At 41.2% G+C, this 26,285-nt stretch overlaps 1 protein-coding gene across 4 annotated transcripts in view; it reads right to left on the bottom strand.

Moving 5' to 3' along the window:
* RBM25 (RNA binding motif protein 25) overlaps positions 1–26,285 on the bottom strand; it is a 61,270-nt gene that overhangs the window by 17,619 nt on the left and 17,366 nt on the right. For all 4 annotated transcript variants that reach the window (XM_054447815.2, XM_063651792.1, XM_063651791.1 and 1 more), the window contains 6 exons: positions 20,816–20,873; positions 16,108–16,268; positions 6,859–7,044; positions 4,481–4,534; positions 4,164–4,247; positions 447–733 (listed from right to left, as the gene is read on the bottom strand). In XM_054447815.2, coding sequence (XP_054303790.1) covers positions 447–733; positions 4,164–4,247; positions 4,481–4,534; positions 6,859–7,044; positions 16,108–16,268; positions 20,816–20,873 — 830 coding nt within the window. The remainder of the gene's footprint in view (positions 1–446; positions 734–4,163; positions 4,248–4,480; positions 4,535–6,858; positions 7,045–16,107; positions 16,269–20,815; positions 20,874–26,285) is intronic.

The raw sequence follows: 26,285 nt of genomic DNA, 5'->3' as shown, positions 1-26,285 counted from the left end.
GAGAGAGAGAGAGAGAAAGAGAAAGACAGACAGACAGACAGACAAAGACCATGTTGTCTCCAAAAAAATTCTCAGGCCGGGCACAGTGACTCACACTTATAATCCCAGCATTTAGGGAGGCTGAGGCAGGCGGATCACTTGAGGCCAGGAGTTCAAAACCAGGCTGATTAACATGGCAAAACCAAAAATACAAAAAATTAGCTGAGCATGGTGGTATGAATCTGTAATCCCAGCTACTTGGGAGGCTGAGGAATGAGAATCACTTGAACCCAGGAGGCGGAGATTGCTCAGCCACTGCAGTCCAGGCTGAGTGACAGAGTGAGAATGTCTCACACACACAAAAAATTTTCTCATTCCATGAATGCAAATGGTAAATGGTACTCTGGAGGACTACCCTGTAGTTCTATTAAAGCTATCAGGAAACAGTAACTTCAGTAAAGCCTTACCTTGATCGACTGCGATCCTTATTACGATCTGAGCTCCTTTCTCTATCCCGGTCACGATCTCTCTCTCGATCCCGATCTCGGTCTCTCTCTTTTGTCCGGTCACGGTCCCTATCCCGTTCTCGTTCCCGCTCCCGTTCTTTCTCCTTTTCTCGTTCACGTTCTCTTTCCCTTTCTCGTTCCCGTTCTCGCCTTTCTCGTTCCCTTTCACGCTCCCTCTCTCTTTCTCTCCGTTCTTTCTCAATTTCCTGTCTTTCTTTTTCCTTTTTGCCTTTCTCTTCTTCCAGTTTCTAGAAACCAATAAAAGCACTTTTAGAGTTAACTCTGTAGCTCCAGTATTCAGATTTTTCCCGGCGCAATGCCCAGTACTGGGAACAAAAACACCAAACCACTGATACATTAATATTAAATACTTGTGGTTTTATGTGACAAATTAAACTGAAGCAATCACAAGACTAGAAAGATTTCGTGCAAAACCATATACTCTACACAGACCAGGAATCTCCAATCTTGGATGCTGGGAGATTTTGTCAGGTGTGGCTGGCCACTCAATGACTATGTACTAACTAAAATGACCATGAAGAATGTGGTGGTTCGAAATATTTTCTATAAATACGATCATTGGTTAAAACTCAACTCTGTCCATTATGGATTTCTGTAAATCCACAAGATTATTAATACTAATTAAAACCCCAGACTGTGCATTACCTCAAGTTGAGGGTTTCAAAGGACAAGTGGTATAGAAGAATACCTATAATGCAACTAAATAATCTCTGCCCTCTGATTTGCCCACCCTCCAAAAGAAACACAACCTGAATTCAGCCAAGAACTGCCTTATCATCTATGGAAACATTTACTCCCACCATTACAAGATGGACAGCCCACCAAATACAAAAAGTTTGAAAATCACTCACTTCAAGCAAAATATATGTAACTGTAATAGTTTCATTTAAAATATTTAAAAGCAATATACTTATGCCCATTATGCCTGTAAGACAATGAAAATATATTTACAATGATAAATCCATCCTTGGAAGGAACGATTGTGCATTAACTTACAGATGCTGTGCTAGGACATGGATCGCCAACACTGGATTAACCTTGCCTACAAGCTATGTTTCTGGGAGGAAGAGCAAGTACATGGTTCACAAATAAACCAAATAACAAAGTCAGACCAAGTTTGTACCCTGACAAGATTACCAGTGTACCACACGGTTTCTACACAAACTCAGAAAAAAATACCCCAAACAGGTAAAACAAAACAAAACAAAACACATTTATCCCTTTTGTTTCACGTTTAGTTTCACCAAAATGAAATTTTAAACTGCAACAATAAAATGTGCATTTTTCTTTTCTCAGTCATGTAATGAATTTAAAACAACTTTAAAAAGCAATCTTACCTGTCAGATACTCTTTTTCTCTTCCTCATGGATCAGAGAACTGATAGCAGGTTATGAAAGAAAAGCTAATGTATGAGCAATATATTCAGTTGCTGTGCCAGTCTATATCGAAGTAGAATACAGGCAAAGTCAAAACTGAATACATTGAAATTACAAAGGGATGAAATGAGATATGATAGAAAGAGGACAGAAACTAACAGCTATTAAAGGGGGAAAAAATCTCATTTCTGAAACAGTTCTAATGAATACAAAAATTTATATTGTAAAATAAGGCTAGACTATATAAAACTTACCTCAATGGCATACACTTATAAAGAAATTTGTTTATTTCTGAAATAGATACTTACAGAATATTTTAGCTGTTCCACTACTAATTTTTCCTGTAGAATTCCTCAATTTTTAATTCTTGCTTATTTCACTGTGCTCCTTATATTCAGTTATATAAATAACCATTTGTTTCAGAACTCATTTCAAAAGTTTGGTTCTAAGTAAATGAAAAAGTGAGTGAATCTAGTCCATACTAAATGTTTCCTAAAGTTTATATATGAGATATATATATATATATACACATGTATATAAATATAGGTATACATGTAAACATATACATGTATATTTTTAAAGAAAGACTGGAGAAGGGAAATGAGGCGAGTCTAAAATTATGTAAGAAAGTCATGAAGAGGAAAGGACAGATTAAAAAAATCATAAATCTTACCTTATTCTCTCTTCAGACTCATCCGTGCTGTAAATGGACGCCCCCTGCCACGCTGATACCCTGACAGTCTGTGGTTATTTAATAAACTCATACCAAAACATGCAAAGGTTCACTGAGCTCATTTTTTGTTACTGGAGTTTCAAACAACCCTTTTAGCCAAACCACCCAATAAAAAACAACTGTTTTGGTTTTTTATTTTGATTTTTTATTTTGAAAAGACATTCTGAAAATTCAAAACATTCCCTCCAGTGAAATAATACTAAGGCAGTAAAATGCCTGACAGATTCCCAAACTTTAAAGCAAATATATTTTTGAATTTTTCTTAAAACATGATTTCCTCATAATTTACCAATAACATGACAGGGTTTAACAAATAAAAACAAAAAGGGGGTAAACCACACACACAACCATATACCATTTTTAAGCTTACTCGGTCCTGAATTTGAGTATTATACCTAACCAAAATTATTCATCTAAAATGATTTCCCATAGATCACCTTTTCAACTCTCAAAATTAATTTTGGGAGAATTATGTTTGTGCTCTTAGACACATTTAATTCTTGAAAAAGCACTGTGTATGTGAGCAAGGGCTGGGCATCTGGATAGTAAGTGTTCAGCAGCACTGATTCATTGGCATTATTTGTGAACTGCAGATTTTGAAAGCAACGGGAAAAAGTAAGAATAAAAGAGAAAATGAACATTTAACATTTCACTGAGTTAAAGATCTCTCAGTCTATCAGTAAGAACCAGCAACACCTTATTACCTCTACCATCAAAATACATTTCATGCAGTGTTTGCATTGCACCGTTCAAAAGTATCATTTTCAACACCAGCGAACATTCACAGATGCACTGTCATTGAGAGAAGCTTCAAATAGGCAAAACTCGTGAGTGGGATTTACTATGCATAAATACCCATTTCCAAGCCAGTTACCCCTTTGCATATTTTTCTGAGGGGGCATCCATAAATATAATAAAAAACAGAAGCTCATACTTACATCCTATTCCTTGTTACTTTCCAAGCTGAGAGTTTCATCTTGCATTAGTCACCATATGATCTCTATCATAATGGTGGGGGTCAATGAATAGATTAGCTTTACGGGAATTTACAGTTCTTCCATGCATCTAAAATTTGGTAAGTCTGGTAACCACTGACCTACTTTTTAAAATCTCCCCCACTCAACTTAAATCTATACAAATATAAAATGTAAATTTTAATCTCAGCTCTAAAGAAAAGGTATTCCTAAGATCAAGTTAAATAACTGCCCCCAGAAATACACTACAGTGTATGTTATCCTGCTGCCCCTGAATCTAATTTAAGTCTGACCTTGATGTTTATGTTGAAATCTAAAAATAAAATTAGCTTCTATTCATATTAAAGTGAGATGACTGCAGAATAGTCAGTAACTGAAAAAACTAAGCACAACATGTCAAGGACCACTTTAATATGGTATTGGTCTTCTGTTTCTTTTTTCTATCTAAATATCAATTAAACCTATAAAAAACATTTAAAATTATATTCTAATTTAAGGTTGATTTTTTTGTCTCTTTGCTTTGGATTCTGTAAAAAGTCTAGATTGGTATCAAGTGAAAAGACAAGAATACTACCTTATGTGTGTCTCTGAATTTGCTGATCTCTCGAGATATCAGGTCTCTTTTGTCTTCTTCCATTTCTATAGCATTTATATCCTCCTAAAAGAAAACGGGCACAGGAGGGAATGAATAAAGAACAACCTACTTCAATATAAACAGTTAAAGGTTAGATATTCTGTATAGGTCTCAAAGAGTAAATAAGTAAATAGAATATCCACAATAACAAATCTAACAATCTAAAGTTACATAGTGAAAAATCAGATAGACAAGAATGACAAATCAACAATTAGCAGTAAACACAGGTATTGTCAAAGCCTACAATTTAAACGAACCTTAGTGATGAGTGGATAAGGGATCAGTGGGGCCACTGGAAATCTGCGGAAAATCTGTGAAAAAATCCACCAAGAATCTTTTTTAAAAAAGAAAAACAGAGCTCATGCTAATCTGCAAAGCAATGCCCTATACATTTATGACGTGAACAATACAGTACACTTCTGTGATGCTTTCTTGATTTCAAATTACTTGGGAATAAAAGTGATTTCACTCTTTTTACAATAACTGATCACATACTACCCTCCTCTCTGGATACTCCAACACCCCCAAGAAATGGAAATATAGAAGGTGACCTCATAGTAGCAGGGCTTTCTAATCATACCAACAATATTTACCCATAACTCCTGCCACAGAGGAAGAATTTATTATCTCCTCCCAATCCACATCAAACAAATATGTTATTTTTCTCCTTTCCCACTAATGAAGAAAGAGGAAGAATGAACTCTACAGGCCTCACTTACCCTGTACCTTACTGACCCTACCAATTACCATTCCTAACAGAACACACCTCCTTAGAAAAGTTATGGGTCGGGCACGGTGGCTCATGCGGATCACGAGGTCAGGAGATTGAGACCATCCTGGCTAACACAGTGAAACCTCGTCTCTATTAAAAATACAAAAAAGTAGCTGGGCGTGGTGGCAGGCACCTGTAGTCCCAGCTACTCGGGAGGCTGAGGCAGGAGAATCGCTTGAACCCAGGAGGCAGAGCTTGCAGTGAGCTGAGATCGCAGCCACTGCACTCCAGCCTGGGCAACCGAGTGAGACTCCGTCTTGGGTGGGGGTGGGGGGGAACAAAAAAGAAAAGTTCTATGACCAAACGAGGAAATACATACCAAATAATAAAAATGTATGTATCTGGCCACAAAGAAAACTGAAGATGGCCTAAAAAGGCACTGAAATTTAAAATAATATAAAATGTAACCATCCATTCATAACTAATCATAATATATATACCACGTAGTACTTTTTTATTACATAATGCATGCATATAAAACACGTTGAGCCGGCTATGAGTGGTTCACACTTGTAGTCTCAGCACTTTGGAAGGCTGAGGCAGGCAGATCATTTGAGCTCAGGAGCTCAACACCAGCTTGGGCAACATGGTGAAACCCCGTCTCTACAAAAAATACAAAAATTATCTGGGTATGGTAGCACATGCCTATAGTCTCAGCTTCTCAGGAGGCTAACACAGGAGGATCACTTTAGGATGGATATTCAAGGCTGCAGTGAGCCGTAATTGCGCCATCATCCTCCAGTCTGGGTGACAGAGCAAGATACTGTCTCAAAAACATATAAATAAAACACTTCCAATATTTGTGGGATTTCTTTTTTCTTACTTTATAGACAGGGTCTCGCTCTGTGGCCCAGGCTAGACTCAAGCCCATGGACTCAAGTAATCCTCCCCTCAGCCTCCCAAGTTGCTGGGACTACATGTGTCAGCCACCACTTCTGGCTTCTTCCAGTATTTTTAAAAGAACATTTCCTATAATGTTAGTTACCTAAGTTTATCCAAAGGAAATAAGTATGAGAAAACTTATTTCTCATACTTATGAGTTGAGATAGTTGAAAGAAAACTAAACCTTTTCTTTCAACCTGGACGGCCCACTGTTCAATTAGCTTAGAGCCACAAAGAGGTAGCAATCAATTCACTGAGGAGGAATGTTTCAAATTGTACTGCTCTTTCAGAATCCTCCAGTTTGATTATTCAATACCATTATTGTTCAGGGAGGGGAATGCGACATTGTTTCTAAAGGAAAGGCAGCTAAAAATTAAGAGTGGGTGGAAATCTTCAGTGAATCAGATCTGGTTTCTTGCTTAGAACAGAGACAGAACAACCATAGGCAAACAAAGTAAAATAAGGGCCAGGCGCAGTGGCTCACGACTGTAATCCTGGTACTTTAGGAAGCTGAGGCAGGAGGATAACCTGAACCCAGGAGTTGGAGACCAGCCTAGAAAACACAGTGAAACCTTGTCACTGTAAAAAAAGTTTAAAATGTGGCCAGGCGCAGTGGCTCACGCCTGTAATCCCAGCACTTTGGGAGGCCGAGGCGGGTCGATCACGAGGTCAGGAGATTGAGACCATCCTGGCTAACACGGTGAAACCCCGTCTCTACTAAAAACCAAAAAATTAGCCAGGCATGGTGGCGGGTGCCTGTAGTCCCAGCTACTGGGGAGGCTGAGGCAGGAGAATGGCGTGAACCCCGGAGGCGGAGGTTACAGTGAGCTGAGATTGCACCACTGCATTCCAGCCTGGGAGACAAGTGAGCCTCCATCTCAAAAAAAAAAGAAAAAAGAAAACTGACATGTAATCAAAGTATAAGAGTGGTATCATAAAAAACAAATGGTAGAAATGATATGTTGTTGTCAGAACACATACGTCCTCCTTCTTTTCCTTCTTCTTCTTCCTGGGGTGAGAATCAGATTCCTGTGAGGGGGCATTTAGCTCACTGGAGTATTCACGAATTAAAACTTCAATAGCCCCTTTAATCATCTGATCTCTCCTCTTTGTTTCTTCATCCAAGGCTTCTTCATCGTCATTAGTGACAGTTTCTGGCCTTGCATTCTTAAACAAAACAGCAAATTCAGGGGAAAGAAAAATCAAGCAAGAAAATCAAAATCACTCTACAACAAGAGTTAATAAACATACATATTTTCTCAAAAACATCTCTGTAGTCCTATTAAACACAGAGTTGGTTTTGTTCTTAACATCAGAAAGCTTCATTTTTTTATTTCACTATTCCTGAGATACTAGTTCATTTTCATTTTCTTCTTCTATTAGCTATTAAGCTAAAAAATTCTGGTCCCTAAATTTCAGGACTAGCACACCATACAACATATCTGCAAACCATTCACAAGTTTTCAGACTGTTTTGCTCAATAGGTACACAAATAGTAACGATTGTATGTAAAAGTTCATTCTTTTAAACAGACACTAAACAGTTGAAAATTCAGTTATGTAGCAAAGGCAAAATGTAATTTTAAGTTAATTGTGATAGCTACCGCTCAGAATAAGCAAAATTGTATGTAGATTAAACACCAAACAAAAACATCAGATTGCTAAATACACCAAACTGCAAGAATCGGGAGTTTAGGGGCTGAAATGATGGCTTATTTCCTATTTGCTTTCTACGAGTTCTTATAATGCAGGAATACCACTTATAGAAACCATACACTTACAACCCTAACAAGGAATCAAAGTAAGTATCTGTAGGTCTTTATCAATAATTTTCTGGCCAGGCGCAGTGGCTCACTCCTGTACTCCCAGCACTACGGGAGGCCGAGGTGGGGTGGATCATGAGGTCAGGAGTTCAAGACCAGCCTGGCCAACATGGTGAAACCCCATCTCTACTAAAAATACAAAAATTAGCCGAGTGCGGTGGTGCATGCCTATAATTCCAGTTACTCAGGACGCTGAGGCAGGAGAATTGCTTAAAACCGGAAGGCAGTGGTTGCAGTGAGCAGAGATTGCGCCACTGCACTCCAGCCTGGGCAAAAGAGCGAAACTCCATCTCAATAATAATTACTATTTTCTAAGGAGTCTAGATTATTCCCTCTATGTGGGGAAAATTGTTGGCTTCTAATGTGCTACAATAGTTGTGCATGCCCCAAAGTTTTTAACGACTTACTTGGTAAACATATACAAAACATTTTCAGATACATACAAGAACCATGCTCATGTGCATACATGCCCGGCTCTTGGTCATAATTCCTGCAACTCTATTCAAGGTGAGTTTCATGCCTTGTGGCTCCTTAACAATGTAACTTAGCAGTAACTTTATAAGTTGACCACCAGCATTCTGAAAGCTGTCTCCAATGGATATATATTCAACAAACACTTTATTTCTTAAATTAATTTGCTCAACAAATTCTTTTTTTTTTTTTTTTTTGAGGCGGAGTCTTGCTCTGTTGCCCAGGCTGGAGTGCAATGGCATGATCTCAGCTCACTGCAAGCTCCACCTCCCGGTTTCAGGCCATTCTCCTGCCTTAACCTCCTGAGTAGCTGGGACTACAGGCGCCCGCCACCACGCCCCGCTAATTTTTTTGTATTTTTATTAGAGATGGGGTTTCACCGTGTTAGCCAGGACGTTCTCAATCTCCTGACCTCGTGATCGACCCGCCTCGGCCTCTCAAAGTGCTGGGATTACAGGCGTGAGCCACCCATCAACAAATTCTTAAGAGCATACTGTGAGAAAGATGCTGTACTTAAGACGGAATAAAATCCAAATTGAAAAACGTTCTCTTCTCCTCAAGCTGTACCACCACAGAGTAACAGATGGGTTATGACACAGATAACTTAAATATAAGGCATTACATGTTATTATAAAACTAACCACTTGGCAGGGCGCGGTGGCTCACGCCTGCAACCCAGCGCTTTGGGAGGCCAAGGCGGGCGGATGACGAGGTCAGGAGTTCGTGACCCGCCTGGCCAGCATGGTGAAACCCCCACCTACCAAAAATACAAAAAATTAGCTGGGCATGGTGACACGTGCCTGTAATCTCAGCTATTCGGGAGGCTGAGGCAGGAGAATTGCTTGAACCCAGGAGGTGGAGACTGCAGTGAGCAGAGCTCATGCTGCTCCATTCCAGCCTGGAAGACAGAGTGAGACTCTGTCTCCACTTCCCCCCACTCAAAAAAAAAAAAAAACCACACCCACACAAACAAAAAACTTGCTCCTGTAATCCCAGCATTTTGGGAGGCTGAGGCGGGTGGATCACAAGGTCAGGAGTTCGAGACCAGCCTGACCAACTGGTGAAACCCTGTCTCTACTAAAAAAAATACAAAAATTCCCCAGCCGGGTGCAGTGGCTCACGAAGTCAGGAGATGGAGACCATCCTGGCTAACATGGTGAAACCCCATCTCTACTAAAAACACAAAAAATGAGCCGGGCATGGTCCCAGCTACTTGGGAGGCTGAGGCAGGAGAATCGTTTGAACCCAGGAGGCAGAGATTGCAGTGAGCCAATATCATGCCACTGCACTCCAGCCTGGGCGACAGAGCGAGACTCTGTCTCAAAGAAAAAAAAAGATCCTTATAGACCCTACATTGATTATTGTTTCCACTGTAAACCAAAATTTAAATATCAATATGGCTATTTTACCTAAATTAGAGATAAAGCATTTGGAATTAACTAATTCACATTTTTAGAAGAAAAGTTTATTAACCCAAAAATCTTAACTGATTGCTAATATTTAAAAAAAAAAAAAAAAAAAAAAGCCCTAGGCTGGGCGCAGTGGCTCACGCCTGTAATCCCAGCACTTTGGGAGGCCGAGGCGGGCAGATCACGAGGTCAGGAGATGGAGACCATCCTGGCTGACACAGTGAAACCCCGTCTCTACTAAAAACACAAAAAAAATTAGCCGGGCGTGGTGGTGGGCGCCTGTAGTCCCAGCTACTCGGGAGGCTGAGGCAGGAGAATGGTGTGAACCCAGGTGGTGGAGCTTGCAGTGAGCCGAGATCGCGCCACTGCACTCCAGCATGGACGACAGAGCGAGACTCCGTCTCAAGAAAAAAAAAAAAAAAAACAAACAAAAAAAACCCACAAAACCTGATCATGGTAGATGATCACGTTAGAAAGACCACTCCACAGACTGGCAAGTTTCATCTAAAGCTCTATCTCTGGAATATCAACTATACACGATTTTCTGATTTCCTGTTTTCTTCTTATACTTCAGAAACCAGATGGCCAGGTGCGGTGGCTCACACCTATAACCCCAACACTTTGGGAGGCCGAGGCGGGTGGACCACCTGAGGTCCAGAGTTCGAGACCAGGCTAACCAACATGGCGAAACCCATCTTTACTAAAAATACAAAAAATTAGCCAGGCGTGGTGGCGGGTGCCTGTACTCCCAGCTACTCAAGAGGTTGAGGCAGGAGAATCACTTGAACCCAGGAGGCGGAGGTTGCAAGTGAGCCGAGATTACACCATTGCACTCCAGCCTGGGTGAAAAGAGTGAGACTTCGGTGGGCAGAGAGGGAGAAACCAGAAAGCATATTCAGTAATACTGGGAAACAAAAGGTGAAGGATTCAGCCACACAGGAAGCTGACAGATTATCCGTAATGTTTACATGGCCCACCTAGTTGGTTCTTTTCAGAGAAATTAAAATTTCAATAGTAAAGATAGTAGCTGTGAAGTTAAACAGCTCTGCTGGGCTCATTCTTTGGCACTGAGTTATAGAATCCAAAGTACGAACCTTTTAAAAAACTTAAGGAAATGCAGAGTTCTTTCTTTTGAGAAAATGTAGACTCAGCCAGGCTAATTTCCAGACAAAGATGTTCACCTGAAGCAGCTGTCCTCTATTAATAGGTTCTTTCCAGAGAATAACTGTGCTTCCAGCACTTGTCAGTGTTCATTCTTGAATATATGGTTAGTAACTATGACTTGTGACATACAAGCAGATTTATTGTCTCCTATACTATTTTTGCTGGACAGCCAGAAAGCAATAGGACATGAAATAAATTAGCATGGCCACTTCACACGGAATACTTTTACTACTAGAGGTCAAAAAGAAATGGAAAGAAAAGGGCCGGGCACAGTGGCTCACGCCTGTAATCCCAGCACTTCAGGAGGCCGAGGCAGGTGGATCACGAGGTCAGGAGATCGAGACCATCCTGGCTAACATGGTGAAACCCCGTCTCTATTAAAAAATACAAAAAATTAGCCGGGCATGGTGGCACGCGCCTGTAGTCCCAGCTACTCGGGCGGCTAAGGCAGGAGAATGGTGTGAACCCAGAAGGCGGAGCTTGCAGTGAGCCGAGATCGCGCCACTGTACTTCAGCCTGGGCGACAGAGCGAGACTCTGTCTCAAAAAAAAAAAAAGAAGAAATGGAAAGAAAAAAAGTTACACCTGCAAATTCTGCAAAATCTAAAATGTTCAGTCAAGTTGTTTGACAAGTCACCTTACACATGCGCAAAATTCTTCTTAAAATTCTGAATCTGGCTGGGCGCAGTGGCTCATGCCTGCAAACCCAGCACTTTGGGAGGCCGAAGCAGGAGAACTGCTTGAGCCCAGGAGTTCGACATCAGCCTGGGCAACACAGCGAGACCCCATCTCATAAAAAAAAGAAAATTTTGAGGGGGAGGAGGGAGGGATAGGATTAGGAGATATACCCAATGTTAAATGAAGAGTTAATGGGTGCAGCACACCAACATGGCACATGTATATACACATAACAAACCTGCACGTGGTGAACATGTACCCTAAAACTTAAAGTATAAAAAAAAAAAAAAAAAAGAAAATTAAAAAAAAAAAAGAAAATTCCGGATCATGAAAAATATGTTGCTCTCCTAGACAAACTCATGTTTCCTTTTTAGTCAATGAGAAATAAGGAACTAATTGTTTTCTCTTCTGCCTCAGAGGAAAATGCCTAATAAAGCAACACAAAGGGTTCTCAATGTCTCATTCTCCTATCCTCTACTTAAGTAACAGCTTTCTAAATTTCTCCAACTAATCAACGACCAAGGATAAAAAACAATCACCATGTCATATTTTTATACTGAAAAATCATGGCGGCAGTGGACACCCATCTCGCCCCCACCATCTTCTCCCCTCCCCCTGCTCCCTCCCTCCAATCTCTCACTCTCCGGCTTTCATCCCTCCCTCCACCGCCCACCACCCTTAAAAAAAAAATCATGGCAAATCTCTAATCTACTCCACTACATAGTAATATTTGCTTAAGTTATTTGAAATTTTTTTTTACATCAGATAGAATGCTTTTTTAACCTATATTTGTTGAGTAAAATTGACACTCAAGGAAAATATGCCATGTTTATCCTATGACTTCAAATACCACTGGGCAAGAAGCCAAAGGGCACTCAGAAATACACGTAAAACAGTTGGAACAATAAATCATATAACTGATGTCTGTCAATTGTTTTAATTTCATTTTATTAAAAATAATTTTTCTGTGTGATTTTATTGCATGTAACTTCGCTTTTTTTTTGAGACAGAGTCTCAGTCTGTCGCCCAGGCTGGACTGCAGTGGCGCAACCTCAGCTAACTGCAACCTCCGCTTCCCGGGTTTTAAGTGATTTTCCTGCCTCAGCCTCCCAAGTAGCTGGGATTACAGGTGTGCACCACCACATCTGGCTAATTTTTGTATTTCCTTTTTAGTAGAGATGGGGTTCCACCATGTTGGCCAGGCTGGTTTCCAACTCCTGACCTCCGGTGATCCTCCGACCTCAGCCTCCCAAAGTGCTGGGATTACAGGTGTGAGCCACCACATCCAGACACATATTGCTTTTCCTGAAGACCAACAGACCTAAAGTGTGGTTACTCTGGCTAATGTTGATTATACAAGAAATGTAAGCTGGGCAGAGTGGCTCCTGCCTGTAATCCCAGCACTTTGGAAGGCTGAAGTAGGTGGATCACTTAAGCCCAGGAGTTCAAGGCCAGCCTGGACAACACAGTGAAACTTCATCTCAACAAAAAATATAAAACTTAGCCAGTATGGTGGTGCATACCTGTAGTCCCAGCTGAGGCAGAAGGATCACTGGAGCCTGGGAACAGGAGGTTGCAGTGAGCAGAGATCACACCACCCCACACTCCAGCCTGGGTGACAGAGCAACACTCTGTCCCCACCCCAAAAAAAGCAAGCAAGCAAGAAATGCGAAGTCACATAATTGTGCACTTCCTTATTTATAAAAATATGTAGTATAGTGACTTATTTCATTTTCAGAGTTTTTCAGTATAACATTTGCAAATGCTACAAATTAAATGACCTCACAAACTGAAGATTAAACACAAGAAAACAGTGAGTCCTAGCAAATCAGAACACTGAAGATACTGAATCCATACTTTCAACTAGTTAGTATACAGTTATCACAAGGCAAACCTGAAAATTCTTATTTCAAACATTTCTGTTTTTTGAGGTTTTAGTGATGTGACAGGCAGTATTACTGATTTGAAATAAAATATAAATAAAATATAATTTCTTTATGAAGCAGGGTGAGGATAGTAAGACTGACAGATAAGCGTCTATTAACAAATGTTAATTCCGTCCTTGCTTTAGGCAAGACACTGTCCTAGGTGCTGTGGAGGTACAAGATTAAAGAGACACAGCCCACAAACTTATCACCCTTTCTATTTGTCATCAGAGATGGGGGTTGAAAGAGAATATGGGAATGCAATGGGTTACAAAGGGCTGTGAAAGAGAGAGATATATAAACAATATCTACTAAAACAGCTATAAAGATCTGCTCTATACGGGAACAGAGGACTTAATTCTGTCTGAGAGAAACTGAGGGTAGGCTGATAAAGTCTGTATGAATCAAGGGACATGTTAATTATAAGTATGGATAGAATTTCAACAGGGACCTTGGATAGGCAACAAAGACATGAGATGCCAGCAAAGCAAAAAGGAAGACTGTGGAGGTACATGCAGTAGTATGTGCAGGGGAGGGAAGAAGGAAGCTAGGAACATGGACTGGAGCGAGCCTTGAATGTCATCCTAAAAATATGGGCTTTATGGCTGGACACAGTGGCTCATGCCTGTAATCCCAGCACTTTGGGAGGCCGAGGTGGGTGGATCACCTGAGGTCAGGAGCTCAAGACCAGTCTGGAAAACATGGAGAAATCCCACCTCTACTAAAAATATAAAAATTAGCTGGGGGTGGTGGCGGGTGCCTATAATCTCAGCTACTCGGTAGGCCAAAGCAGGAGAATCGCTTGAACCCGGGAGGTGGAGGTTGCAGTGAGCCAAGATTTCGCCACTGCACTCCAGCCTGGGCAACAAAGCAAGACTGCATCAGAAAAAAAAGAGGGGGGGTACTTTTTTCTGTAAGAAATCCAAAACCATTAAGGATGGGTCTCACATAATAAACAAGACTTTCATAAAATTATACTTGTTTTAGAAATACAGGCAATGCTGGCCGGGCAGAGTGGCTCACACATAATCCCAGCACTTTGGGAGGCTGAGGCAGGCAGATCATCCAAGGTGAGGAGTTCAAGACCAGCCTCACTTACATAGTGAAAATACAAAAAGTAGCCGAGCCTGGTGGCGGACACCTGTAATCCCAGCTACTTGGGAGGCTGAGGAGGGAGAATCGCTCGAACCTGGGAGGTGGAGGTTGCAGTGAGCTAAGGTCATGCCACTGCACTCCAGCTTGGGCAAGAGAGTGAGACTTCATTTCAAACAAACAAACAAACAAACAAAAACCCCTACATTTGGCCAGGTGTGGTGGCTCACACGTGTAATTCCAGCACTTTGGGAGGCCAAGGAGAGCAGATTACTTGAAGTCAGGAGTTCGAGACCAGCCTGGCCAACATGGTGAAACCCCATCTCTACTAAAAATACAAAAATTTGCTGAACGTGGTGGTGGATGCCTGTAATCCCAGCTACTCAGGAGGCTGAGGCAGGAGAATCACCTGAACACGGGAGGCAGAGGTTGCAGTGACCCAAGATCGCACCACTGCACTCTAGTCTGAACGACATTCATACACAGAAAAATGTCTGGAAGAACATACATCCAAACTGTCTACAGTGTTGCTTATGATGATGAGATTACAGGTGGTATTTAATTGATTATTCATACTTTGCTTCATCTTGTGAGTTTTTTGGGTTTGGTTTTTATTTATTTTTTATTTTTTTAACAAAGAACTTGGAGGGAACATGACAGGTATTTCTTTTTTCTTTTTTGGCAGCGGGGAGACAGAGTTTCACTCTAGTTGTCCAGGCTGGAGTACAATGGCTCGCTCTCGGCTCACTGCAACCTCCGCCTCTCCAGTTCAAGCAATTCTCCTGCCTCAGCCTCTGAGTTGCTGGGATTACAGGCACCCACCACAACACTAGGCTAATTTTTTGTATTTTTAGTAGAGACAGGGTTTCGCCATGTTGGCCAGGTTGGTCTTGAACTCCTGACCTCAGGTGATCTGCCCGCCTCGGCCTCCCAAAGTGCTGAGATTACAGGCGTGAGCCACCACGCCCAGCAGAAAGCGATTTCTATTTTGAAAGATGATAAAAATTTGATGACAGCGAAAGACTCTTCTGGTTTTGTTTGTGTTGGGAGAAGGCATTAATAAATCTATTTTGGATTTGTTCAGCATGAGATGCTAAAAAGGAACTAAGAAGAGAAATGAAGGAAATATATACTCAAGTTTCAGCTATGTTTCACTTTGCTGAGGGGGTAATAATGTATACATTACAACACAATATACAACAATGTCCTTTATTTTAGCTTCACTTAGTATAGCTTGGATAAAGCCCCCAAGCTAAGGCAAGTAATCAGACTTTCATTCATTTTAGAGTCGGTGTACTTCTAAAAGAGAGGGAAACTAATAAAAATTGTGTAGGTTGAAATATATTTTGTACTTACTTACAAAGCTGCCTTAATGAATTAGCTCTGTTTGGAATAGTCTGTACCAGTGCTTTCTCTGGCAAGTTAACCTTGTCCAGCCTCCCTTACTACTTTCATCCCAACCTGGAACAAGCAAACCAACAGTCATCCACCCACTATGGGTAGATAAGACTTAAAATAACTACAAACTATAAAATACCCTCCTACATTTAAGCCACAAGCACATACATCATGATCTTTTGAAGCCCCGTATTAGATTCATTTATAATGAGAAGCATTACACTGAAATAGCACAGTCTGGCCTAGAAAACATAACACGACAGAAAACATACCCCATTAGAAGCTTTCTTCTTTGCTTTCCATTCATCCAGCTGTGCCTTTGTCTTTGCATCAACTTTAACAAGTAGCTTTTTCTCTCCAATTTGCAGGTCATGTAATAATCTGAGTGCACGGAGAGTAGATTCTGGCTCCTTGTACTCACAGAATCCGAAGGCTAGCAATTGATGAAAACAATTAGTGAAATATCAATTCACTTACAAAAGAAAAAAAGTTATGGAAAAGTAAAATCACTAGAGTCCAAATGTTTTAATACAAAGACCACTCAATTCATAATTCCACCCCTGTCCACCAATTCCCTTTGATAACCATTTCACTTTTAGTACCCTCAAACAACCAAAGGGGAAAAAAAGGGAAAAACAGAGGAGAGGAAGAAAAATTCAAATGAGACAAACTGCTACTCATTAGAAGCTCTAATAAAATATTTAGCAGAGTCAATGAAATTCATGATTAAAAGGAGTCAACTGGCCGGGCGCGGTGGCTCACGCCTGTAATCCCAGCACTTCGGGAGGCCAAGGCGGGTGGATCACAAGGTCAGGAGATCGAGATCATCCTGGCTAACACAGTGAAACTCTGTCTCTACTAAAAATACAAAAATAATTATTAGCCAGATGCAGTGGCAGGCACCTGTAGTCCCAGCTACTCGGGAGGCTGAGGCAGGAGAATGGCGTGAACCCAGGAGGCGGAGGTTGCAGTGAGCCGAGATAGCGCCACTGCAGTCCGGCCTGGGCGAAAGAGCGAGACTCTGTCTCAAAAAAAAAAAAAAAAAAAAAGGAGTCAGTTATTTCATAAATTCACCCTATCTAGACTTCCAAACAGCCACAAGAAAGAACAGACTGCAGGAACACAAACAATGCACTTTTCAATTCTGAGATGTTAAATTACAGAATTAGTGATCTTGTATCCTAGTTACCAGTCTATTTTACTTATATCTATTTCCTTTTATAACTAGTCAATCTCACTATTAAGATGACTTTAACAGAGATATTAAAACAAAATTAAATCTAAGAAGAGCAACCAACAAATTGAAAATAAAATCAAATAAATCTAAATATGTATATAACAACATGAAACAGAAAAAAACTACTGATATTAAAATAGTAAATTTGACTATAACATTTTCAGTGTGATATATCATAAAGACAAACAGACATGCCCCTCAAAAAAGTACCTTTAAGCCGGGCACAGTGGCTCACGCCTGTAATCCCAGCACTCTGGGAGGCAGAGGCGGGCAGATTACCTGAGATCAGTAGTTCCAGATCAGCCTGGCCAACATGGTGAAACCCTCTCTCTACTAAAAATTCAAAAACTAGCTGGGTGTGGTGGCACATGCCTGTAGTCCCAGCAACTAGGGAGACTAAGGCAAGAGAACTGCCTGAACCCGGGAGGCAGAAGTTGCAGTAAGCTGAGATTGCCCCACTGCACTCCAGCCTGGGCAACAGAGAGAGACCCTGTCTCAAAAAAAAAGAAAAGTAATTTTAAATGCTCATATTGCTGATGATAGTGTCAATGTTGTTAGTGTGAAACTGTTATATGTGCAATGCGAGATAAAGCAACTCAGTAATTAATAGTTTATCATCCCCAATGGCCTTGAAACTCGGGGAACTCAGTGGGGGGAAAAAGGAGATACAAATATATGACAAAACAGGTTAAATAAAAACCTTTTAGTCCTGAATCTGAATTAGTATTAGTATACACTGGAAAAACCTAAAAGCAAACACCAAACCACTGTTTTTTTTTTTTTAGACGGAGTCTCGCTCTGTCGCCAGGCTGGAGTGTAATGGTGCGATCTCGGCTCACTGCAAACTCTGCCTCCTGGGTTGAAGCGATCCTCCTGCCTCAGCCTCCTGAGTAACTCAGACTACAGGCGCGCACCACCACACCCAGCTAATTTCTGTATTTTTAGTAGAGACGGGGTTTCACCATGTTGGCCAGGATGGTCTTGATCTCTTGATCTGCCTGCCTCGGCCTCCCAAAGTGCTGGGATTATAAGCTTGAGCCACCATGCCCATCCCAAACCACTGTTAATATGAGTGCACCTAGTTGTCCAGATCGTGATCTTCAAAACAATTTCCCCTGGAGAAATGGCTGATTCTAGGTCTGGGGCCGAAAACCTATTATACTAGATGACCTTGGAACAAATTGTCATACAAGATAACAAAGCAGCTGTCAAAGGTGTTCAGGGTTATGTCAAAACCCCTGGAGATGTAAAATGCAGAGACAATTTAAGTTAAGCTTTAATGGTGATAATAACTACAATGAATCCACATTAAATACAATAACGCTAAATATGCTTCAATTCATAAGTTCACAATAATTCAAAAGAAAAAAGAAAATCAGTCACTGCTAGAGAATGCTGAGGATACCAACTCATTGTTTTAAGAAAGAAAGCCAGGGCATCTATCCTGCCTTTTCTGTATTAAATATGCCTCTACGCCAGGCATGGTGGCTCAAGCCTATAATCCCAGCACTTTGGGAGACTGAGGTGGGTGGATCACCTGAAGTCACGTGTTCAAGACTTGCCTGGCAAACAGGGCAAAATCACACCTCTACTAAAAAAAAACAAAAAATTAGCCAGGCGTGGTGGTGGGTGCCTGTAATCCTGGCTACTCAGGAGGCTGAGGCAAGAGAACCGCTTGAACCCAGGAGGCAGAGGTTGCAGCAAGCTGAGATGGTGCCATCGCACTCCAGCCTGGGCAACAAGAGCGAAAAACTCCATCTCAAAACAACAAAAATGCCTCTAAGTTACCAAACAGTAGATGCAGGGGCAACTTTCTCCATAAAGAAGCATTCTACTAATATATGAAAAAGATTTGTTCCTCAATGAAAGAATGATAGAATTCTTCAAAACAGACTACTGATGAGGCTGGGCACGATGGCTCACGCCTGTAATCCCAGCACTTTGGGAGGCCAAGGCGGGCAGATCACGAGGTCAGGAGATCGAGACCAGCCTGGCCAACATGGCGAAACCCCGTCTCTACTAAAAGTACAAAAATTAGCTGGGTGGGGTGGTACGTGCTTGTAATCCTAGCTATTCGGGAGGCTGAGGCTGGAGAATTGTTTGAATCAGGGAGTTGGAGATTGCAGTGAGCCAAGATTGCACCACTGCACTCCAGCCTGGCAACATAACAAGACTCTGTCTCAAAAAAAAAAAAAAAAAAAAAAAAAAAGACTACTGATGAATTACTTCCTAATGAATTAATCAATCTAGGCACTGGCAACACTGATGTTATTACACATACAAAAAAAGACAATCTCACATGTGTTTCCTGATGGAAGAATACTACCTTTATAGTATTCTTGCTATAAGGTGCTAGAATAAAAGCATTAAAAAAAAATAGCGGCCAGGAGCGGTGGCTCGTGCCTGTAATCTCAGTACTGTGGGAGGCTGAGGTGGGCGGATCACAAGGTCAGCAGCTCAAGACCAGCCTGACCAACATGGAGAAACCCCGTCTCTACTAAAAATAAAAAATTAGCCGGGCATGGTGGCACATGCCTGTAATCCCAGCTTCTCGGGAGGCTGGGGCACGAGAATTGCTTGAACCTGGGAGGTGGAAGTTGCAGTGGGCCAAGATCGCACCATTGCACTCCAGCCTGGGCAAGATGAGCGAAACTCCTCCAAAAACAAAACAAAACAAAACAAACAAACAAAAAAAACAAAACACCACACAGCACACATCAAGTACAACTACTGACCACTTTACAGAAAATACAGAGGATACATTAATAGCAAATTATAGTACTGGAGCTGCATTCAGCAAAACTCAACTTAAAAAATACTACTGCACAAATGACCCAGTTTCTTCAACAAATAAACTGCAAGGAAAATTAGAAATAGAATAACTTAAAATATTAAGAGTCTGGCCAGTTAGCTCAGTTGGTTAGAGGATGGTGCTAATAATAAAATATTAGGAGACTTAAAACAAATTGCCAACTAGTTGCAATGTGTAGACTTCATATAGATCCTGAATCAAATGAACTATTTAAAAAATTGACATTTGAGGCCGGGTGTGGTGGCTCCTGCCTGTAATCCCAGCATTTTAGGAGGTCAAGGCAGGTGGATCATCTGAGGTCAGGAGTTTGAGACCAGCCTGGCCAACATGGTGAAACCCCATCTCTACTAAAAATACAAAAATTAGCCGGGCATGGTGGCTACTCAGCTACTCAGGAGTAGCTACTCAGGAGGCTGAGTAATCCCAGCTACTCAGGAGGCTGAGTAATCCCAGCTACTCAGGAGGCTGAAGCAGGAGAACTGCTCCAACCCAGGAGGCAGAGGTTGCAGTGAGCCAAGATCACGCCACTGCACTCCAGCCTAGGTGACAGAGTGAGACTAGGTCTCAAAAAAAAAAAAAAAAAGTTAACAGGCCATGATTGTCTCTTCTTCTCCCTTACTAACACTAATTGTTCCATCTTGATCATGCAGTCATTTCTTGAGACAAAAGAGATTTTTGAAAAAACAAGAAACCAGTTAAATTGAGCAAATTTAATTTTTTCCTTTCCTGTTACACCTTTTTCCTCCTTCTGATCTCAATTCTCAGCCAATATTTTCCCAAACTCCCTTTTAACCCTATTTTAATAAAAAAGAGGACAAAAAGTGCTAATAAAATAAGTCTTACTGATAAAGACAATGAGAGTAAGTCATGCAAAGTGATTTAAGCACACAGGTTAAAGTGATTTCAGCAAATAAGGAAAAAAATGACATACCTTGAAGCTTTCCGGAAGCACCTTGTACTCTCTTCCAGCTCAAAACCAAACCACATTTCTTAAAAAGAAAACAAAACAAAAAGATTGCTACCATTTAACAAAATAATTTTTAATGTAACTAAAAGCAAAATTATATTTCTACTAGGGATAAAAAACATAAAATAAAAAACCAGCAACTACATTTGCAAAAATTTCTGCAATTCCCACAAACTTATCACATGAAAGAAATGAACAACAAATCATTTAAAGAAAAATATAAATTCTTACTGATTCTTCATTTGCAGAACATTGTTCACCTTTTATTAAAAGTTTCGCATCACTACTTATCCTAACAAAATAAACACGTAAACCTAAATGCCTAAAATTAGAATGGTTAAAACAAAACTATAATAAATTTAAGTAAATATTATGAACCTACAAAGAAATGTTTTGAAACAATATGTATGTATTTATAAAGGACTTTTTTTTCTTTTCAGACGGGAGGCTCGCTCTGTCACCCAGGCTGCAGTGCAGTGGCGTGATCTTGGCTCACTGCAACCTCCGCCTCCCAGATTCAAGCGATTCTTCTGCCTCAGCCTCCTAAGTAGCTGGGACTACAGGCAGGCATTACCATGACTGGCTGTTTTTTTTTTTTTTAATTTATTTTTAGTAGAGACGGGGTTTCATCACATTACCCAGGCTGGTCTTGAACTCCTGACCTCGTGATCTGCCCGCCTCAGCCTCCCAAAGTGCTGGGATTACAAGCATGAGCCACTGCGCCCAGCCATCAAGGATTTTTAACATGGGAAAATGCTTGATACGGTATGCAAAAATAACTTGGGAAAAGAAAATGCAGATACACAGCAAGACTTTAACTATAAACAAAAACAACTTTCTGTAAAATAAAGAGAAATATTCCAAAATGTGAAGGATGGCAGGTTATCTGAACGGTGGGACACTATAATACTTTAAAAATAAAAGCAGCCAGGTGTGGCTCACGTCTATAATCCCAACACTTTGGGAGGCTGATGTGGAAGGACTGCTTGAGCCCAGGAGTTCAAGACCAGCCTGGGCAACATAGGGAGACACCATCTCTACAAAAACAGAAAAATTAGGCAGGCGTGGTGGCACACACCACTGGTCCCAGCTACTCAGGAGGATGAGACAGATGGATGGCTTGAGCCCAGGAAATGGAGGCTGCAGTGAGCTGTAATCATGTCACTACACTCCAGCCTGAGCAACAGAACCAGACTGTCTCAAAAAAGAAAAATAAAATAAAGTTCTACCCAGTTAAAAAAAAGACAGAGGGAGGTTGTAGGTGAGAAATCTTCAGAGAACAAGAGAAAACCAATGGAAACTTGAAACATGGCATTAAAAATAAATATTTCAATGGAAGTCTGGAAGGTAAAGTTAAGGACAAATCCCAAGAACCCGTACAATATAGTAAGAGATGGAAAATAGGAAATCAAAAACACATAGGTCAAACCTGGAAGCTCAACATCCGAACAGAGTTCCTGAAGAAAGTAAAAAGAATTCTCAAATAGCCCAAAAATTTCTCCTGAAAAAAGTCTCCAGAACGAAATGGCCCACCAGGTAAGTGACCAACACAATTATATAAAAAAAATAAGAAAATCAAATAAACATTCGAAGAATTTCGCATAATTAGGAACTAAAACCTCCAATCAGTCAACTCTTCACTAGGAGAGGCATTCCAGGGAAAAACACTTCACACACAAAGAGCATTCAGAATGATGCGGGACTTCTGAAAACCATCATCAGATGTCGTAACACGATAAGGCAATATCTTCAATGTGAGGAAGATAAGCTTCAACACAGGATTCTATATCCCAGTAAACTACTGACCACATGAAATAAAAAGCACTTCAGACTTAGATTCAGAAAAGTTACCAACCACACACCCATATATACCATGTACATCACATACAGAGGATGTATCATCCCAATATAACAGGAACTACTATGTGTCGGCATGTGTCGGCACAAGCAAGATATAGGATCCAAACCATCCAACACAGAAGAGCAATAAGGGGAATACTAGAAAAGACAGAAAAAATCCAAGGATAAAAGTAGACTTAGAGGAACCAGAATACATGAGACGAACAAAGGGATCTGACAGGAGGGGCTCTAGAAAAGAAGGGAAAAGAATCCCCACACTTTGGGAAGCCAAGGTGGGTGGATCACTTCAGGTCAAAGGTTCGAGACCAGTCTGGCCAACATGGTAAAACCCCATCTCTATTAAAAATACAAAAATTAGCCGAACATGGTGGCGGGTGCCTGAAATCCCAGCTACTTGGGAGGCTGAGGCAGAAGAATCACTGACCCAGGAAGCGGAGGTTGCAGTGAGCTGAGATTGCACCACTGCACTCCAGCCTGGGCAACAGAGCGAGACTCTGTCTCAAAAATAAAAAATAAAAATAAGAAAATGGACTAGGCACAGTGGCTCACGCATTTAATCCCAGCACTTTGGGAGGCTGAGGCAGGGAGATCACTGGAGGTCAGAAGTACCAGACCAGCCTGGTAAACCTGGTGAAACCCCGTCTCTACTGAAAATACAAAAATTAGCCAGGTGTGGTAGCAGGCATCCATAATCCCAGCTATTCGGGAGGCTAAGGCAGGAATCACTTGAACCCCGGATGGCGAAGTTGCAGTGAGCTGAGATCATGCCACTGCACTCCAGCCTGGATAACAGAGTGAGACTCCATCTCAAAAAAAAAAAGAAAGAAAGAAAACAAAAGAAAATACAATCATAGCACATAACCTAGTTCTGCTAAAACTATTTACATAATAACACTTATTAACAAGTTCGCCATCTTGTAACACCTGTAAGGAAGCTGGGGAAGGGAGACTGAGGCCTTTAACAGTTTAGGCCTCAAGCTACCATAACATGTCAACATATAATACCAAAATTATGAAGAAAGAACAGTAAAAAGGCATATTGAAATAGGAATAAGGTATTTCACAACACAATGTAAAAGTCTAAATAAACACCAACTGTTAAAAAAGATGTATAAGAGGGCCAGGCGCGGTGGCTCACGCCTGTAATCCCAGCACTTTGGGAGGCCAAGGCGGGCGGATCACGAGGTCAGGAGATCGAGACCATCCTGGCTAACATGGTGAAACCTTGTCTCTACTAAAAATACAAAAAATTAGCCGGGCGTGGTGGTGGGTGCCTGTAGTCCCAGCTACTTGGGAGGCTGAGGCAGGAGAATGGCATGAACCTGGGAGGCGGAGCTTGCAGTGAGCCGAGATGGTGCCACTGCACTCCAGCCTGGGCTACAGAGCAAGACTCCATCTCAAAAAAAAAAAAAAAAGTGTAAGAATAGAAACTCGGACATGACACTGCTGCAGTAAATATAAATAAACTGGTGGGGAATTATCTTGTAAAGCTGCAGATAAGCATGCCCTAAGACTCAGAAATCGCACTTCTATGAGAATATGTGATGAGAATCTTTTCACATACACCTAGGGAGAAAGCATTAGCAGTAATAACATAGCAAAACAGAGACTTCCAGAAGCAGACAGAAGCAAACACATTTCTACACTCCAGTACCTTCTGACTTTCCTGAATTCCATTAGAGGAGAGTAAGTGCTAGTTCTCTGCAGACCCCAGATTAGGCCTTGTGGCTGCAGTGAAAAGAAACCCAGGAGAAAACTCAAGAATAAAAATGGAGTCAGGCTTCAGACTGAAATTACCAAAAATCCCATGGAAGTAAAGGAAGAAAATGAAACTGAGAAACCCAAAACATCCTCAGACCAGTTAATTAAAACTTACAGAGTGCCCAGGAGATCCAGTTTTCTAAAAGAACAGGAATTTCTTAAATATGAAGAGTTGAGGAACAAGAATCATGAATGATGTAAAGTAACTGCCCAGCATCTCAGAGGGGCATAAGGAGAGCAGGCAACAATATTTCCAGAGGATGACAAGATTGCAGGACTCATACTGAACTACTCATGAGGTGAACCACAGGTTGAGGTAACCCTGGCCCTGTCCTTACAGAGAACCTATACAGGATTCTGGGATACAGACGAAGAATGACATCTTTGCAGATCCTCTCAGTGCAGAATATAGTCACTCTTCCAAACTCCTTTTTTTGTGTGTGAGACAAAGTCTAACTTTGTCACCCAGGCTGGAGAGCAGTGGCGCCATCTCAACTCACTGCAACCTCTGCCTCCCAGGTTCAAATGATTTTCCCGCCTCAGCCTCCTGCGTAGTTGGGATTGCAGGCACCCACAACCACACCTGGTTAATTTTTGTATTTTTAGTAGAGACGGGGTTTCGCCATGTTGATTAGGCTGGTCTCAAACTCCTGACCTCAAGTGATCCGCTCACCTTGGCCCCCCAAAGTGCTGGGATTACAGGTGTGAGCCACCGTGCCTGGCCTTGTTTTATTATACAATCATTCAGCATTATGTCACTTAACAACGTACATGTATCATCAAGATAAAATCTTAAAAAGGTAAAAAAAAAGTGAATCAACAAGTTTACCAAATTTAAATAACTTACTACTATTCAAGCTCAGAATAAAACTTTAAAAGGAATCAGTCAATCATCACTGGATGCTAAAATCACTGTTTAATGTCACTGGGGAAAAAGACTCACAGTCTCAAAATATTAACCCAGGCCAGGTGTGGTGGCCCATGCGTGTAATCTCAACACTTTGGGAAGCCAAAGCAGGCGGTTTGCTTGACGCCAGGAGTTCAAGACAAATCTGGACAACATAACGAAACCTTGTCTCTAAAAAAATACAAAAATGACCCAGGCGTCATGGCATGCGCCTGTAATCCCAGCTACTCGGGAGGCTGAGGCATGAGAATCGCTTAAATACAGGAGGTAGAGTTTGCAGTGAGCCGAGATGTCACCACTGCATTCAGCCTGTGTGACAGAGCAAATCTGTCTCAAAAGTATATAAAAATCTTTCATTGGATCATGGATGAAAAATAAAACAACTATTAATATTATGGCCATTACTGGGAAAATTAAATATGAACTACACGTGCATTAGTTAACAATATTATATCAATTTTATATTTTTTTTGTTTTAGAGACTCTCTTGCTCAGGCTGGAGTGCAATTACAAGATCATAGCTCACTGCAGCCTTGAACTCCTAGACTCAAGCAATTCTCCCACCTCAAATTCTGAACAGCTAGGACTACAGGCGTGCATCACCACACCCGGCTTTTTTATTTTTATTTTTTAATTCTTGTCATTATTTTTTTGAGACGGAGTCTCGCTCTGTCGCCCAGGGTGGAGCACAGTAGCGCGACTTCAGCTCACTGCAGCCTCCATCTCACGGGTTCAAGGGATTCTCCTGCTTCAGCCACCCGAGTAGCTGGGATTACAGGCACACACCACCACGCCTGGCTAATTTTTGTATTTTTTGTAGAGATGGGGTCTCACCATGTTGGTCAGGCTGGTCTCGAACTCCTGACCACAAATGATCCGCCCACCTCGGCCTCCTGAAGTGCTGGG

Source organism: Pongo pygmaeus, chromosome 15, assembly GCF_028885625.2.
Source record: "Pongo pygmaeus isolate AG05252 chromosome 15, NHGRI_mPonPyg2-v2.0_pri, whole genome shotgun sequence".
NCBI classification, from domain to species: domain Eukaryota; kingdom Metazoa; phylum Chordata; class Mammalia; order Primates; family Hominidae; genus Pongo; species Pongo pygmaeus.
This window is presented reverse-complemented; position numbering and strand designations above follow the sequence as displayed.